Consider the following 14,874-nt stretch of genomic DNA (forward strand, 5'->3'; position numbering starts at 1 on the left):
TTTTTTTTTTTTTTTTTTTTTTTTTTTTTTTTTATAATTTTCATCTAAATATGGTTTATTCATTTTATCTCATGACTTCATTACAATGGATGCAAAAGATACGTTAGATTAATCTAAAGGGTTATTTATTTATAATAAAGCACTTTTTTGGTATAAATCTTGGTAAAGAAGAAGACAGTGAAGTCCTATAGAAGTTAACATAAGGAGAACATAACATAGGATGATTACTTATTCTGTATATAGTATAGTTTCAATGGTAGATATATTTTAATCGTATACATCCAAAACCATCTCAACAAACTCTTATCGTATAAGATAATCGCATCTGAGTTACTGAGTAATACTATATGTTTCGGTAATTCTCGTCTATAATTCTTTAAACATATGAAATTAGGATTAGCATGAGGCTCTATATCTTCTATCCAAAAACTAAATTTCGATGGTATGATGGATATTGTCACTATCATACTTAAACGGCCATGTAGCTCTTGATTCTTATGTATAGATCACGTAACGATTCATCATTTGGTATAAAAAGCTTGATTCGAATTACATCATTTCTAAAGTCTAAAGATAATAGTTTTCAACAAGTTATTAGAGAATATGTTGTCGCTTTTTTTTTTTCATTAGAAGAAAGTATATTAAATATGTGATTAAAGAGAAAGTTCTATGATCATTATCCTCTCTTGGCTTTGGTGATTTTTCTTTGCTTGTTTTTCAAACATTCGGGCCACACATATGATCGAACATATATGTTTATATCTCTCTCTCATTCATATGCATATTTATGCATGCATGTGTGTGTGTGTGAAGTTGGATTGAATGATTAAAAATATTCCTTTCTTTAAGAAATGAACAAATGAAAGGTGTCCACTAAAACAGAAACTCGTAGTAGGAGAAGATGCTTCTCCACGACATCAAGCTACCACATTGGGTCCCCCAATTTCTCTCTTAGTTTTTCTCCTTCTTTATATCTAAAAAGAAATCAGAATCTTACGATTTTTATGCCTCATAGGCCATATATATCATAACAAATCTTATTTTCATTGTTAAGAATGAATCTATATTCCCTTACATAGGAGTAGTATGTTAATCTAACTATGTGATATTTTTCAAAAATATATTATCACGTTTAAACTAGTATATTCTTTTAGTAAAAAAAAATGAAGACATGATCAAAAAAGTTATTGCGTAAATAGATTATACATTGTTGTACACTGATAATTAATTAAACAATGTATGCATGATTCAGAAAGAAAAAGAAGGATTAAGAGAATAATCATTGGATTTCGATTCTAAAGACCAAAGCCCAAAAATTTAAAGCTCTCGATCAGATTCTTCAGCTTTTACCGACGGCTATCTATAAGCCATCACATTAGATATATACAACTCCTACCTTTTTAAAAATTTCTTCTCAATTTCATATTTTCCTTAAAATAATAATATTCTGCAACATTTTAGGTTTTCTATTCAGTTGAATTCTTTTTCTTTTTAAAGCTAGTGAATATTTTTTTTCTAGAATATATATATTAATTTATTGCTTCTACAACAAGGCTTGGAAGAGAAAGAAAATTTATTCTAAATATTTTCTCTAAGAAATTATTCTTATAATTGTGATGTCAATAAAAAGAGTTCCTAAAATTAAATTTTCTATAAAAAAAACAACAATCGAACAAACAAAAACACGTTACGAGACTCTTGAGAGTTGGACGTTTTATGGATGGAATCGTCCGCTTTCAGTACATGTAGTTTGTTTGGCTAAAACTATTTATTAGTCTCGTAAAGCGGCCCCCCACGTACACATAACACCAAAACATGTATATGTAAAAACAAAAACAAAACTTGAATTTTGTTCATAAGGATTGTATCTTTCAGAAGACTTTAAGATCTTTTTCTATGATTCAATGGTTGAATTTGATTTATCGTATAGTTTGATGGTAAAATTAATATAAAAACACACTTTCAGTACTTAAGTGCATTTTTAAATTATAAGTTTACATACTTACAAAAACAACTCTGCTAGATTTCTCAAGCTTTTAATGAAAAGATTTACGGCATGAAACGACAAAGTATATATATCTTCGAACCATAATCATATGTGGCTATATTGACCAATAAAATTCTGATTAGCATCATATAAAGGTCAATATTTTGATCTGGAGAATTATTACACATCAAGCATACACTAAACTTAAACACTGTTTTCCTTTCAAATTTTTGTTATTTAAATATACTATTGTGTATATATATATATATATATATATATTTCACAAAAAATACTTGAATAAATATGTTCAAATATATATATATATATATTAAAAAATAATACAAGAGAATGCAGATCCAAGAACACCTGAGAGATTCCTCATGAAGTGGATCATGGAACTTCATCTTTCTGGCTCATTATATCTTGTTGTGGACATTTATGGACCATATTTTTGTTTTCGCAATAGTCAAGAGTTGTTCAAACATTTCACTTATTTTTAGTTCCCGTTCTTGACTTACAACGATTTTATTATATTAATCTAATAATTATACAAAATCTGGCTGGATTCACTTTCTTTCTGTGGCTGGTTATAAAGAAAAATAAGGCAGAGAGAGGAATGGATTGTTCTTTTTAAAGTTATTATATTGAGGTTAGATTCCCTCACCTCTACATAAAACCAAGAGAATCTGCCAATCACTCCAATCTTTTGTTTCCTTCAAAATGATAAATACACACATATATATACTCTATAGTTACGTTTACAAGAACATATAACAATTTTAAACGTCTATATACTGATATACATACACATCTACTGAAACAACACAATATTTTCATTTAGGGCTCAACATAGATATTCAATATTCATTTTGGTTCGTCATCGGGTCTATAGCGGATCCGAGACATTAATATATTATGTTTCACAACTCAACATAAATAAAGAAAAGTCTCTACCAAAAAAGTCAATATAGAGAACACTAAAGAAGTTGCTATCACATAGTTAGACCTAGAAGTAGCTAGCTCAGCAACATCATGAATACAAACGATACATGGCAATATGGCATATATGTGTAGTAAGCATACGATACGACATGCGTACATATAATTGTTGTTATACATATATAGGTGAGAGTCTATCAATTTTTTCTTATGTCGACATCGATAAGTCTATATATAAGTAGATTCTTCGTTGAAAAATGTTATATGAAGGGACATATATACAAGTATGGTGGGGGCAACATTACCGAAGAGCAAGCCAAGATAGAGATGAGACACAAAACAACAAACCTTACACTTTTTCTTTACCCTTCTTTTTAGGAGCAATTCTTGTATTTATACACACTCATTCTTGATTATTATACATAACTTTCCATCCTGATTATACAAAGAAATGTCCGTGTGGTGGATATATTGCGTGTTACTAAATCGAATTTTATTTTTTCAAAAAAATAAAAGATTCGAATTATCAAGGGATAACATATAAAAAATGTTCTTAATTGATCATTCCCAGACAAATCCACCCATGAAACGTTTTTAAAAAATGTTATTTGTTGCAAGACTGCAAATATACGAATCGTGCAACCTAAAGACCACATGTTGCAAAAATATATAACCAATAATTATATAAAAAAACCATTTCTACAGAAGAAGAAGAAGAAAAACACCAAGAGAGGAAAGTAATTAAACTAGAGGACCATTTTAGAAATAGAATATGAAACGGTGATAATAATTGCAAACAAATGCACATAAGATATGTGTCCATTAGGATCTCGATCAATGTCTATACGACTAAAAACGAAGTGTACAGACCTTTTCTTATCTGATCTTATTGCCTCATTTATGGAAGAAAAAGTAACACGAAATTTACAAAAAGGCAACAAATATGAAAAAAAAGAGGTGTGAAATCGGGAAATGGTCGAAGAAAAGAGGAAAAAAAACACATATATTAACCAAAACATAAAATAATAATTGTAAAGAAAGAAAGAGGAAAGGGTCAAGAGAGCATATATTCTCTTCTCCAACAGAACCCCACTCATGTTTCCAGATATGGAGTGAGAGAAGAATTAAAGAAAAGAAAAAAAAAACATCAACCACTCCAAAGATTTATATATATGTCTAAATAATCTCCATATCTTTGCCAACAAACCCAACAATCTTTTGAAAAACAAATCACCCTTTCGTTTATTTAAATTTCTTGGGTCGTTTTCTTGATTTGTATATTGGAAGAGAGATTTTGTATGTGTTTATTAATGGAGATCAACAATAATGCCAGCGATAATAGCAATAGTATTAATCACAAGGCAAAGATGAGCCTTGTGTTGTCAACGGATGCTAAGCCAAGATTGAAATGGACTTGTGATCTTCATCACAGATTCATTGAAGCTGTTAATCAACTTGGAGGACCTAACAGTACGTACATCTTTTTGTGTGTTTCATCTTCATTTTAATGATTCTTGATTGTTTTGTTCTGTTTTTGTATGTAGAAGCAACACCTAAAGGTTTGATGAAGGTTATGGAGATTCCTGGACTTACCTTATACCATCTCAAGAGTCATTTACAGGTAAATAATGTTTACAATAATCTTTGATTGGATCAGTGTGTTTTCTCTTCTTTCGATTTTGTTTCTTGATGATGAACTTTGGATTGTCGTATTTGATCTCCAGAAATATCGGCTAGGGAAGAGCATGAAGTTCGATGATAACAAGCTAGAAGGTTTGAGATTCTTTGGTTCAATATTAAACATTGAAAATGTTTTTAAGACAAAGGATATAATCTTGAGTTTGAACTCTGATCTGACCATATGAGCTGAAGAAATCTTTTTAAATAGTATTATACTAATGTATGCTTTTGTTTCTTGATGTAGCAGTTTCCTCTGCTTCAGAAAATCAAGAAGCTGAGAGTAACAACGATTCTAGAGATCTCCGAGGCTGCAGTGTCACCGAAGGAAACAGCAATCCAACTAAAGAGTAATGATCAGAGAATCAAAAAGAAAAAAATATTTTGTAGATAGATTTTTTTGTATAGATGAGAATTAATTGTTTGGTTTATTTGAATAATGATCAGAGGGTTGCAAATCACAGAGGCGTTACAAATGCAGATGGAAGTTCAAAAGAAACTTCATGAGCAGATCGAAGTAATCACATCAATCATATCCCATAATTGAATCTAATTAAGCATAACCATCTCTCTCTGGGGTCTTATAATGTTTTGGTTTCAGGTGCAGAGGCATTTGCAGGTGAAGATTGAGGCACAAGGCAAGTATTTACAGTCAGTTTTAGTGAAAGCTCAACAAACTCTCGCTGGCTACACATCTTCAACTCTAGGCATGGAATTTGCGAGAACCGAACTCTCTAGATTAGCTTCAATGGTGAACAGAGGCTGTCCAAGTTCTTCGTTCTCAGAGTTAACGCAAGCAGAAGAAGAGGAAGAAACAGAAGAAGGTTTCTTGTGGCGCAAGAAACCAAACAGCAGAGGAATTAGTCAGCTGAGATGTTCAGTAGAGAGCTCGTTGACATCTTCAGAGACCTCTGAGACAAAGCTGGATGATAACAATAACATCAATAAAACGATTGAGCTTCCGTTGATGGAGATCAAATCGGAAGTGATGAAAGGGAAGAAGAGAAGCTTCAACGACGTTGTATGCGTGGAACAGCAGCCTCTAATGAAGAGGATTTTTGGAGTTGATGATGATGAGCACTTGAAGTTGAGTTTGAATAGTTACAAGAAAGACATGGAGACGTGTCCGAACATAGGACTAGGGTTTAATTAAAGAAAAAAAAACATTTCACTATAAAATTATATAAAAATGTTTTAAAAGAATCCAATATATATGCATAGATTTCCATAGATTATTATAGAGATTTTGTGAGTAAGTCCAGGGTGAAGAACGCATGGGAATATTCTATATGAGTCAACATGATGATATATATAAAAACTATTATATATAGAAAATGTGTGATTTGTGTGTATAGATTAGGTGGGGGGGGAGGCTTGTGGATGTGGTAAAGGCGGATTTGGGGGAAACTTTTTATGATCAATGAAAGAAGCAAAATGATTAAATAAGAGTGAGCTTTTTATCATGATGTTCCGACCATGATAAGCATGTTGGCCTCTCAGTGGTTGTTTTATGACAAGACAAACCATACTTGAGTCATGCGATACAAATTTTCGAATGTAGTAGTATATCTTTGCTTAATTATTTTACTAATCAGCCAAATTCGAATATTTTCTTGGAACCCTATGAGAAGGTAATGCTTGTTATACGAATATTTCTTGTAACATGGAAGAAAGTGAGTCACGTGTTCATGAAAACGAGGCTTATCTGTTTTTCTTCCCCCAAATGAAGAAGTAAAGAAAGATCTATCATCTTTATGACTTTATGTATATATATAACCCCATTAGTGTGTAAGTTGGTGTGGTTAGGATTTGCTCTTTTGATAATTTTCTAGATGGAAAATATTTACGTTATTATTTGTTGGGATATATATATATATATATATATTTTGACAGTTTTACTCCTAAACAAACACAACTTTTACTTCTTAGTCATTTTTTTATAAAATTATTTTACTTATAAGTTCATAAAAACTTCTCAGTGCTAATATATTTAAGCGATTTTCAACTATATTCATAGATTTTAAATGGAGAATTTCAAAAATACCCCTTTTAAAATACTTATTTTCAAAAATACCTATATGTGTTGTTCATTTTCAATTATACCCTTTTTATAAGGTTTAATTATAGATTTTAAAAAAATTTATAAAGATTTTATAACGGGTTTAAAAGGTTTTCTTACTCTAAAAAGTTATAGTTTATGATATATTTTTGTTTTTCATCAATATACATATTTTCAATATCATAACAAACTTTTAGCAAATTTTTCAAAATTTCACAAGTTTTTAAAAATTTTGGCAATATTTGAAACTTTCTTGTATTTTTCCTTTATATATTTCATTATAATAGCTAAAATTGTTTTTGTTAGTCTAAGCTCTAACTCGTGAGATATATAATAAACCCTAACTCCAAAATCATTAAATCCTAACCATCTTTAAGCTTTGTCGAAACTCATACCATGAGGAGCTCTTCAGTCGGCGGATGTCTCCCTTCTATTTTGTCACANTAAAGGGTTCCGGACCGATATATTAACATCTAGAGCTTATCATATGTAAAGTCTCTCTTGTATAAATACCACATGGTCGTTAATCAATAAGGTAACTCAGTTTGATATCTATTTCTACATAGTATCAGATCCAAATTTAAAAAAAAAAAAAAAAAAAAAAAAAACTACACGTCGTAAACTTCCTATTTTTTAGAAACAAACGACAATAATCGAGTGGACAAACCTAAGGAGAATTAATTTGACGTTTTTCCAAAGTCTCCGTCCAAGCATATACATGGTTGTAGAACCCGTGATATGATATCACTGATATCCATCATCTATTTATGTGATCCAAAATAATATTTTGTCTGAATTCAATTATATAGTTTGCTTTCACATTGTTTGAAACAAAATGGGAAGAACGTTATCGGTATCGTCCAAATCATGTAAATTATGGCTCTGATATATTGCAGTATACGGTCAGTGTGTGTGGTAAAAACCATCTAACAAAGTTGATGCGTAAGTATGGTAAAATTGGTTTAGCTGATTTCAGTTAATGTCAAGTAATTAGAACTTAGAAGGATTCAGTCAAAAAAATTTTCGGATTCAAGACAAGTACCGATCCAAATTTTTAAGAAAGTGATAGACGTTGGTTTCTTTATATCACAAAATGATTCTTACTGCGACAAGTTACGCAAACTTATAGCATTAAGATTTACCTATCGTCCACCAAACATAGATTGGGTGTATGCTTAATGTCATATACATCACTTGTACTTGACTGATGTGTAACGAGACTGTCTGATACGCACATGATACTGTTTCCACATGTTCGCATCCTATGTAGAGAGTTTGAGTTAACCGAATATGCCCAAAAAGATATGTTAAAAGAGTACAATATAAGTCTGATAAATTTCACTATTTTCCTTTATTTATACTTTGTAAATTTAGAAAACTCAGATAATAATGTTAAATGCTCATTTTACTCAGAAGTCAGAACTACCCAATATTAGTCGAGGAGAAAAGTTTCACATTCAGGCCCATCTCATATATAAACAAACCCTACATTAAATCCACACGCTACTCATCAAGAATGCACAAATTGCAAATCATAAAAAACATTAACAAACATTAACAAACAAATTATTTCTAAAGAGGGACTAAAGAAAGATATGGAAATGGCGTGAGAACTATTTGTATCAGACACTAGGAATGTAGAAACGGCGTGACAACTATTTGTAAATTTACCAACTAGATCCGGTTTAGTCCACATGAGGACTAAATCGACGTAGGCCAGGACCAGATCTGCAAACCCATCGTTTAGCACGGTCCACTGCAAGCCGGTCCACAGCCTAAACCCTCCTCAATCAAGACAAATTTAGGACCCGACTAAATCAAGATTGGGTCACAGGCTCACAGCCATCGCATCATTTCTAATTTGTATGCTACAGTCATCAGCCACTTGTTTTATTGATTGTGTGCATTGGACCTTTATCCACCTTATAATCCAATTACAACCCAAGTTTTTGCTTTGATTTTGTGCTTTTAACTTCTTCTTTTGGATCCCTCCGACCACATCAGAGATCTCATTGGTCACATCAAAAAACGCATCAGGGGAATAACCGAATAAGAATGTCATTGTTTTAAATTCAAAACAATCTCCATCAAACATTTCAAGATCTCACTATCTTGTTCTTTAAAAAATGTAATGTTTTGGGTTTTTTTAAGTAAAGGAAAAGTTGCAACTTTAGGACTAACCTCGAGAATGCAGAAAAAGCAAAGGAGGGTGAACTCAAAATCAGCAAATGGGTTATTTTGTTTTTTGGACCAACGACTGGTCTCCTGCTTGCTTTGTCTTTGTGCCTGCAAGCAATATCCATACCTCAGTTTTTAAAATATGTTACTTTTGAGACAGAACCTGATGCTTCAGAATGTTCTTAAGTTTGCATGTGATTAAATATATTTGTTAAAAAAAAATATAAATGACAACAGTAAAGCAAAGGGCAAATTCAGATAAAGATAAAGATCGTCCCTCATGAATAAATGAGATAAGGAAAAAGAGAAAATTGTAGTCTTTTAGAATCATTGCATTTGAGGATTAAGATCTGTGGATGAATCAACAAGGTTGGAAAAAAGCATTATGAGGCATAATTAGCATAACTCACAAAATAAATAATTATAAGTTTCAGTAATTCTTAAACTTGGCAAGCAAATATCGAATCACTCAAAATATGACCTCATGGTGTGTCCAGACTTATGCTCCATCAAACACAATATCTTTAGTAAATTCTACTCAACAGCAACGCAGGCTAAAGTGACTATGAGGAGTTATGCTATGGTTGTTTTTCGAAATTGGTGTTAATGTGTTATATATGTGAGAAGATATAAAGATGAAGCAGCACAAATAAACATGCAGCCGATGTTGTTGCTTAAAAAAGTGAGCTAGTGATCCTAAAGTGAAGGGTGGGAAGATCTTAGAATAATATAAAGAATCATTCTTAAAGAAGAAAAAAAATAATGTATTTGTTTCTTTTCGAAGAGGGTTGCTCTGTTGTACCTTTTCTTTGCCAAAGTTTCATGCTTTATATGAGTAGCTCCTGTAGGTTTGTAGTAATGGAATAGTAGCAACGGTTTGCGTGGCCCACGGCTCCGGTCCGCTGTGTTCCTGCCATTTAACAAAACACCAAACAAAACCACTTTCCTTAACAACAAAGGAATTATGACATAGCCAGAATCCACAGCATTAAAGAGTGTAAACTTGAATGATTAGGATATATAAACCCATTAGTCCCGAAAAGTTAAAGGTATTGTATACTTCAAAGTACAATTCTGAAATCAAGGAAAAAAAAGCTTACGATGCGACGAATATGCAATGCCATAACCAGATAAGAAACCATTGAACCATAGCAGCATAGAAATTGGCTTATAACATTGACTTATAGATGGTATATACAAAGAGTGTCACTAAACATGTTCACTGGAAAAGTGTAAGGGTGTGTCAGTTTAACAATCGCCTTAAACGACGTGGCTAGTTAGGAAGGTCTCAAGAACCCAAATTGGCCAATTTGCCAGTCAAGATTGGAATGACATAAATATGGTTAGACAAAAGCAAAGGATAAATGTAGAGATGTAGGGAAACCAATGAAGAAAGATACTTAACTTCCCAGCGGTTTTCGTGTACTGAACTCTTTTGTACAATCATTGTCAGATTCTTTCATAACAGCCTTAATCTACTTAGATTTCCAAAGCAATGTTTTTTAAGTGAATCTAAATTCCCCCCAGGGTCCCATTTTGCTTTACACTTTAAAGCTCCCTCCAAATCCCAATAACTGATATATAACAGGACTATATCTACAGGGAGGAACACACACAAAAATCACAACTCAGAGAAGGGGCCATAATCTCATTAACTCCTAACCCTCTCTCATTTCTTTGAAGAAAAGAAAAGATACTCTGAATCTTCTTGTCTGCCTAAGAGCAGAAATGTTGGGTTCCAGTACAAGATCGATGCTTTTTCTTCTTGTCTGCATAGGATTGCTAGCTGACAACAAATATAAGGTCTCAGCCATGAGACATACAGAGTTTTTCCTCAGACAAACACAAACAGATAAAGCGAGAGTTCAGCCAGGTGAAATTGCTAAGCACAGGAGCATCGGCTTTCAATTCAAACACACCCTTGAAGATAAAGGAACGCTCAGGAAAAACAGGCGAGTTCTTGAGGAAGTAAACAAGAATAAAGTCAAAGCTGAAGAGACGCAAGAACAAAAGAATAAGACGGGTGATGATGACTCATTCCAATCAAGCAAGAGACGTGTAAGACGAGGATCAGATCCTATCCACAACAAAGCCCAGCCATTTTCTTGAGCGGCACAAGAGAAATCAAATACAGAAAAAAGGCAAATATACTATAGAAATGCAAGAAGAAGAAAAAAGGGCAGAACAATCAAATCAACCTTATCAAGATGAAGGTAGGTTAGTTGGTTTTTTTACTCGGGTTTATTATTCAAGTATAGGGTTTTGATAAGAACACACAATCTTGGGCAGTTGAAGTCATCATCAGAATGCAGAACAGCATTGTCTGTTCAAGATACACCAAGAGAATACATATTTGTTTTAAGTAGTCTTCACTCTCTTTTGTTTGCATCAGTTTCTCGACAATTCGGTATAAAAATTTTGCTCTTTCTGCATTTGCTTTTTAACTTCACCAAAACATATCTTATGTATATACAAAATCTCAAACAAGTTTTGATTTGTCTACATCTTCATTGTGAAGCCTCTCTTCAACTTCATTACTAATTACGAATTGCCACAAAAAAAAAAGTTCTAAAATTCAAAATCCTCGGTTCTTCTGAATGTTCACCACTACTCATGGATAATACTCGGATCATTCATGACACAAAGCCGTAAGATCAACCTTAAAGCAATTGCAATGACACAATGATTTTACTGGAACTAATGCTCAAAACGTATGCGCCATTAAAACGAAGACTTACAGTTCTACTATGAATACATCGTCCGGCAGGTTCAACTCCGCCGCCGCATCAGCAGTATCCTCTCATACGGTGAGGAGAAGATTGATATGCCACGCCACCGCGAGGAACGGTCAGCCACGACGGTTCAGTCGCCACCGCGAGTAACGGTCGGCCACGACGGTTCAGTTTCGTTTACCATTATTATTTGCTTGTTTTATTTGTAAGGCCCAGTCCATCATAATATCCTATTTGGGCCTAGCCCTTTAGATGCTTTTTAACCCCGACCTTAAGCAAGCCTCGATGATTAAAGTTAAAAAACACATGGTGATCATCAAGACATGAGTACAATACTAGTTCGAGTAGCTTAACTCTTCTTTAGTAGTTACTAGTTACTACTTTACTAGATCATATGTTTAGATACATATCTTATAGTAAAACGAATAAACGATAGGATTCACAATATATGTAATTGTAGATCTTATTTTGTAGTATCAATTACCAAATTCATTTAACAAAAAAAAAATAGGTGAAGAGATATAAACGTGAAGAGAAAATGACCCCATATGATAATTTCGGCTACAATTTACTTTTTTTTTTTCTCAAACCTCATCCTAGTGGCCGGGTTTGCGTGATGCGCGTGCTATTTTGGTCATTGACAAGATGCGATCGTGTTAGGACAATGTTCTAATCCGTCTTTATGATTCCAAATTGTATGTAATAGGCTTAAGTAAAGCAATTGTTAAATCAATGTCCCTGTCAATGAAATTATTAGCAAAACCATAAATACGATTGTTTTCTTTTATATTCTATGGTCAAAATAACGCCGATTAATAGTTGCAATTAGGATTCTAATTACGCGTGATTGGTGACTAGGTTTCTCATAAACGACAAAACGTTACACCAACTTTACTATATATATATTCATTGTTACTCCTCTCGCAAAGAATATTTTTATATCTCATTTTATCGATATGTATTAATAAATGGTGAATGCATCTTTTCCTGTGTAATATTCAGGGTGATCAGGGCTCTTAATAATGATTTATAATCTATTTCTATTTCAATACTTCTAAGTTAATTTCACGAAGAGTACCAAATTCCAAAGCAAAACAATATGATTGTATGTTTCTTTTTGTTAATTAATCTAATTAAATCTCTAGTTTCGTAAAACTGTAAAACTGTAATTTGTAATGAATTCATCATTTGTTATTTTTTTTTTTTCTCTAGGTGACTCATCATTAAAGTAACAGTAGCTAGTCTCAAGATTTTCGTTCAAATAATTATTTTTTTATGCTAATAATAAAATGTATGAAAACCTATCGTTTTGTTCACATGTATATTAATGTTACATAAAAGTTACATCATTACACATTTGTAATGTAAACCACATGTAGTAAAACAAAATAATAACCATCAGTAAGCTAACAAAACATTACTTTATAGCGACATACACACTTTGTATAGTTTTGATTGAAATTATGTTTGTTATAAAGATAAACCTTACATAAAAGAAATTATCCAATATAATTGAAAACTGTGGGGACTTAGAAGAGGAAGGCTTGAAGATAGACACACATAATTGTGACCCAAAGCTAATCAATAACGTAAACATATTGCAAAGAAACACTTAAATTGCGGCGCTATACTAATGACAAGATCGTGAGAATATATAAAAAGGTCGGTAAGAGATAAGAAGAGTCTCTCAAATGGTGGTTAAGGAATTTAGACATTTTATTTTCATGGTTAAATTACAAAATGAAGTTTGGCAATTGTCACAACAAACGCAAAAAGTCTTATTATCTCCACTATTGGGGGTTAAGTATGCGTGCTAAACAGGTTTTTTGAGGGGGGTTTTCAGGACATTAGCACAAGTCAAATATCTCACTAGAACACGTAATTACCTATATTAGAAAGAAAAAGATTCAACTCTATTCTTTAGTTTTAGACTATCATTATAGGAAATTTTACCATTTTAGTCTTTTAGACCTCTAAGCCGATAAGAAAATAGTCCCTAGACAGAATCAAACTGGAAGAAAGGTTAAAATGCAGTGAGGTGATACAGTGAAATTTACAAAAAAGCATGGGGCAGTAACGTAAACTTTAGAAAATGAGAAAACTGTAAGATGTACAGTGGAATATGAAATTGCAGGGCAGCTGTAATTGTCCTTTAGTACGATGCATGTAATGGGCTTTTGCCACGTTTACACTTTGGACTCAATCCTTCAACTAATCCCATCCTCTCCTTGGAATATATTCTTTCTTAATTACTCTATTTGTTTCGTATATAATATAGTTCAATTTTATTCTATATAATATGATATATGGTTCAGAAATTACCCATCTGTTCCTTTTTCTACCAACAAGTTACCCACTGGTGAAAGCTGAAAGACCCATATCTTACGAATGTCCCGTAAAATCATTGCGTTTTTGATAAGACCTTAGATTCAGTATTTTTATACATTATTCAAAGTGTATAGTCTATGTAACGTATGAATAGATATCAAAACTAGTGACTACAATATTCAAAAATATACATGTTTCACCAAAACAAGAAAAAGTAAAAAGAAAATAATGAGTTGTAAATTTTTTTTTCATTTTTGATACAGTGAGTGTGTTCTTTCTTTTGCTGTATGTTTTGGACGTTTGTGAGTAAGCACTTATTATTTTCTCAAATCCTAATTATATTTCATCACTCTGCCATGTTCTTTACCGATATAATTACATCATCGTCACATGCACTTACTTGAATTATCTTTTTTAAAAAATAAAATAAAAGAAGCCAAAACCTAATCTTCTTATTAATCACAAAGCAAAAGAGTTTAAGTAAACACACTATAAAGACAGAACTAAAGTAAAGCTATGGATTTGTCTTCCAAAACACAACAACAACTTAAAACCTCTCTTCCCATCGTCGCCGGAGAAATGGGTGTTTGTTACAAAGAGTGTTTGAAAAACCACGCGGCTAACCTCGGCGGCCATGCTCTCGACGGTTGCGGCGAGTTTATGCCGAGTCCCACCGCTACTTCCACCGATCCTTCTTCTCTCCGTTGCGCCGCTTGTGGCTGCCACCGTAACTTCCACCGCCGTGACCCTTCCGATAATCTCAACTTCCTCATCCCGCCGCCGATTTCCTCTCCCTCCGGCACTGAATCGCCGCCGTCTCGTCACGTTTCTTCACCCGTTCCTTGCTCTTACTACACCTCAGCTCCTCCTCACCACGTGCTTCTCTCTCTCAGCTCCGGCTTCCCTGGACCGTCAGATCAAGATCCAACGGTGGGTAGGTCAGACAACAGCTCAAGAGGAGCAATGAGGAAACG

At 33.0% G+C, this 14,874-nt stretch overlaps 3 protein-coding genes and 1 long non-coding RNA gene across 5 annotated transcripts in view; 3 read left to right on the forward strand and 1 right to left on the reverse strand.

Annotated features, from left to right (window-relative positions):
• LOC104788022 (myb family transcription factor PHL8) lies at nt 3,996–5,838 on the forward strand. Of its 2 annotated transcripts, none has more exons than XM_010513700.2 (6): nt 3,996–4,396; nt 4,471–4,547; nt 4,651–4,699; nt 4,851–4,953; nt 5,051–5,120; nt 5,205–5,838. In XM_010513700.2, the coding sequence occupies exons 1-6, from the start codon at nt 4,225–4,227 to the stop codon at nt 5,754–5,756; spliced, it is 1,023 nt and encodes a 340-aa protein (XP_010512002.1). In that variant the 5' UTR covers nt 3,996–4,224; the 3' UTR covers nt 5,757–5,838. The 2 variants fall into 2 exon arrangements, with proteins under 2 accessions (XP_010512002.1, XP_010512004.1); XM_010513702.2 differs by having other exon boundaries at nt 4,854–4,953; nt 5,205–5,756.
• Nucleotides 8,259–11,724, reverse strand: LOC104789730. The gene is made up of 3 exons (XR_002038225.1): nt 11,579–11,724; nt 9,643–9,750; nt 8,259–8,948 (listed from the first exon to the last, which is right to left on the reverse strand). It is a non-coding gene; the product is annotated as an uncharacterized LOC104789730 (long non-coding RNA).
• On the forward strand, nt 10,452–11,348 carry LOC104788024 (CLAVATA3/ESR (CLE)-related protein 45-like). The gene has a single exon (XM_010513703.2). The coding sequence runs from the start codon at nt 10,569–10,571 to the stop codon at nt 10,947–10,949; it is 381 nt and encodes a 126-aa protein (XP_010512005.1). The 5' UTR covers nt 10,452–10,568; the 3' UTR covers nt 10,950–11,348.
• LOC104788025 (zinc-finger homeodomain protein 11-like) overlaps nt 14,335–14,874 on the forward strand; it is a 7,647-nt gene continuing 7,107 nt past the window's right edge. Inside the window, exon 1 of the mRNA XM_019246097.1 lies at nt 14,335–14,874. Coding sequence (XP_019101642.1) covers nt 14,417–14,874 — 458 coding nt within the window. The 5' untranslated portion in view covers nt 14,335–14,416.

This window comes from Camelina sativa, chromosome 5 (assembly GCF_000633955.1).
Source record: "Camelina sativa cultivar DH55 chromosome 5, Cs, whole genome shotgun sequence".
In the NCBI taxonomy this organism is placed as follows: domain Eukaryota; kingdom Viridiplantae; phylum Streptophyta; class Magnoliopsida; order Brassicales; family Brassicaceae; genus Camelina; species Camelina sativa.

Excerpts from the sequence above, each read along its gene's own strand:
- LOC104788022 (XM_010513700.2), top strand. The coding sequence starts at position 4,225 with ATGTGTTTATTAATGGAGATCAACAATAATGCCAGCGATAATAGCAAT. Across the intron at positions 4,397-4,470 it reads TCAACTTGGAGGACCTAACA|AAGCAACACCTAAAGGTTTG; the intron begins GTACGTACATCT and ends TTTTGTATGTAG. Across the intron at positions 4,548-4,650 it reads ATCTCAAGAGTCATTTACAG|AAATATCGGCTAGGGAAGAG; the intron begins GTAAATAATGTT and ends TTTGATCTCCAG.
- LOC104788024 (XM_010513703.2), top strand. The coding sequence starts at position 10,569 with ATGTTGGGTTCCAGTACAAGATCGATGCTTTTTCTTCTTGTCTGCATA.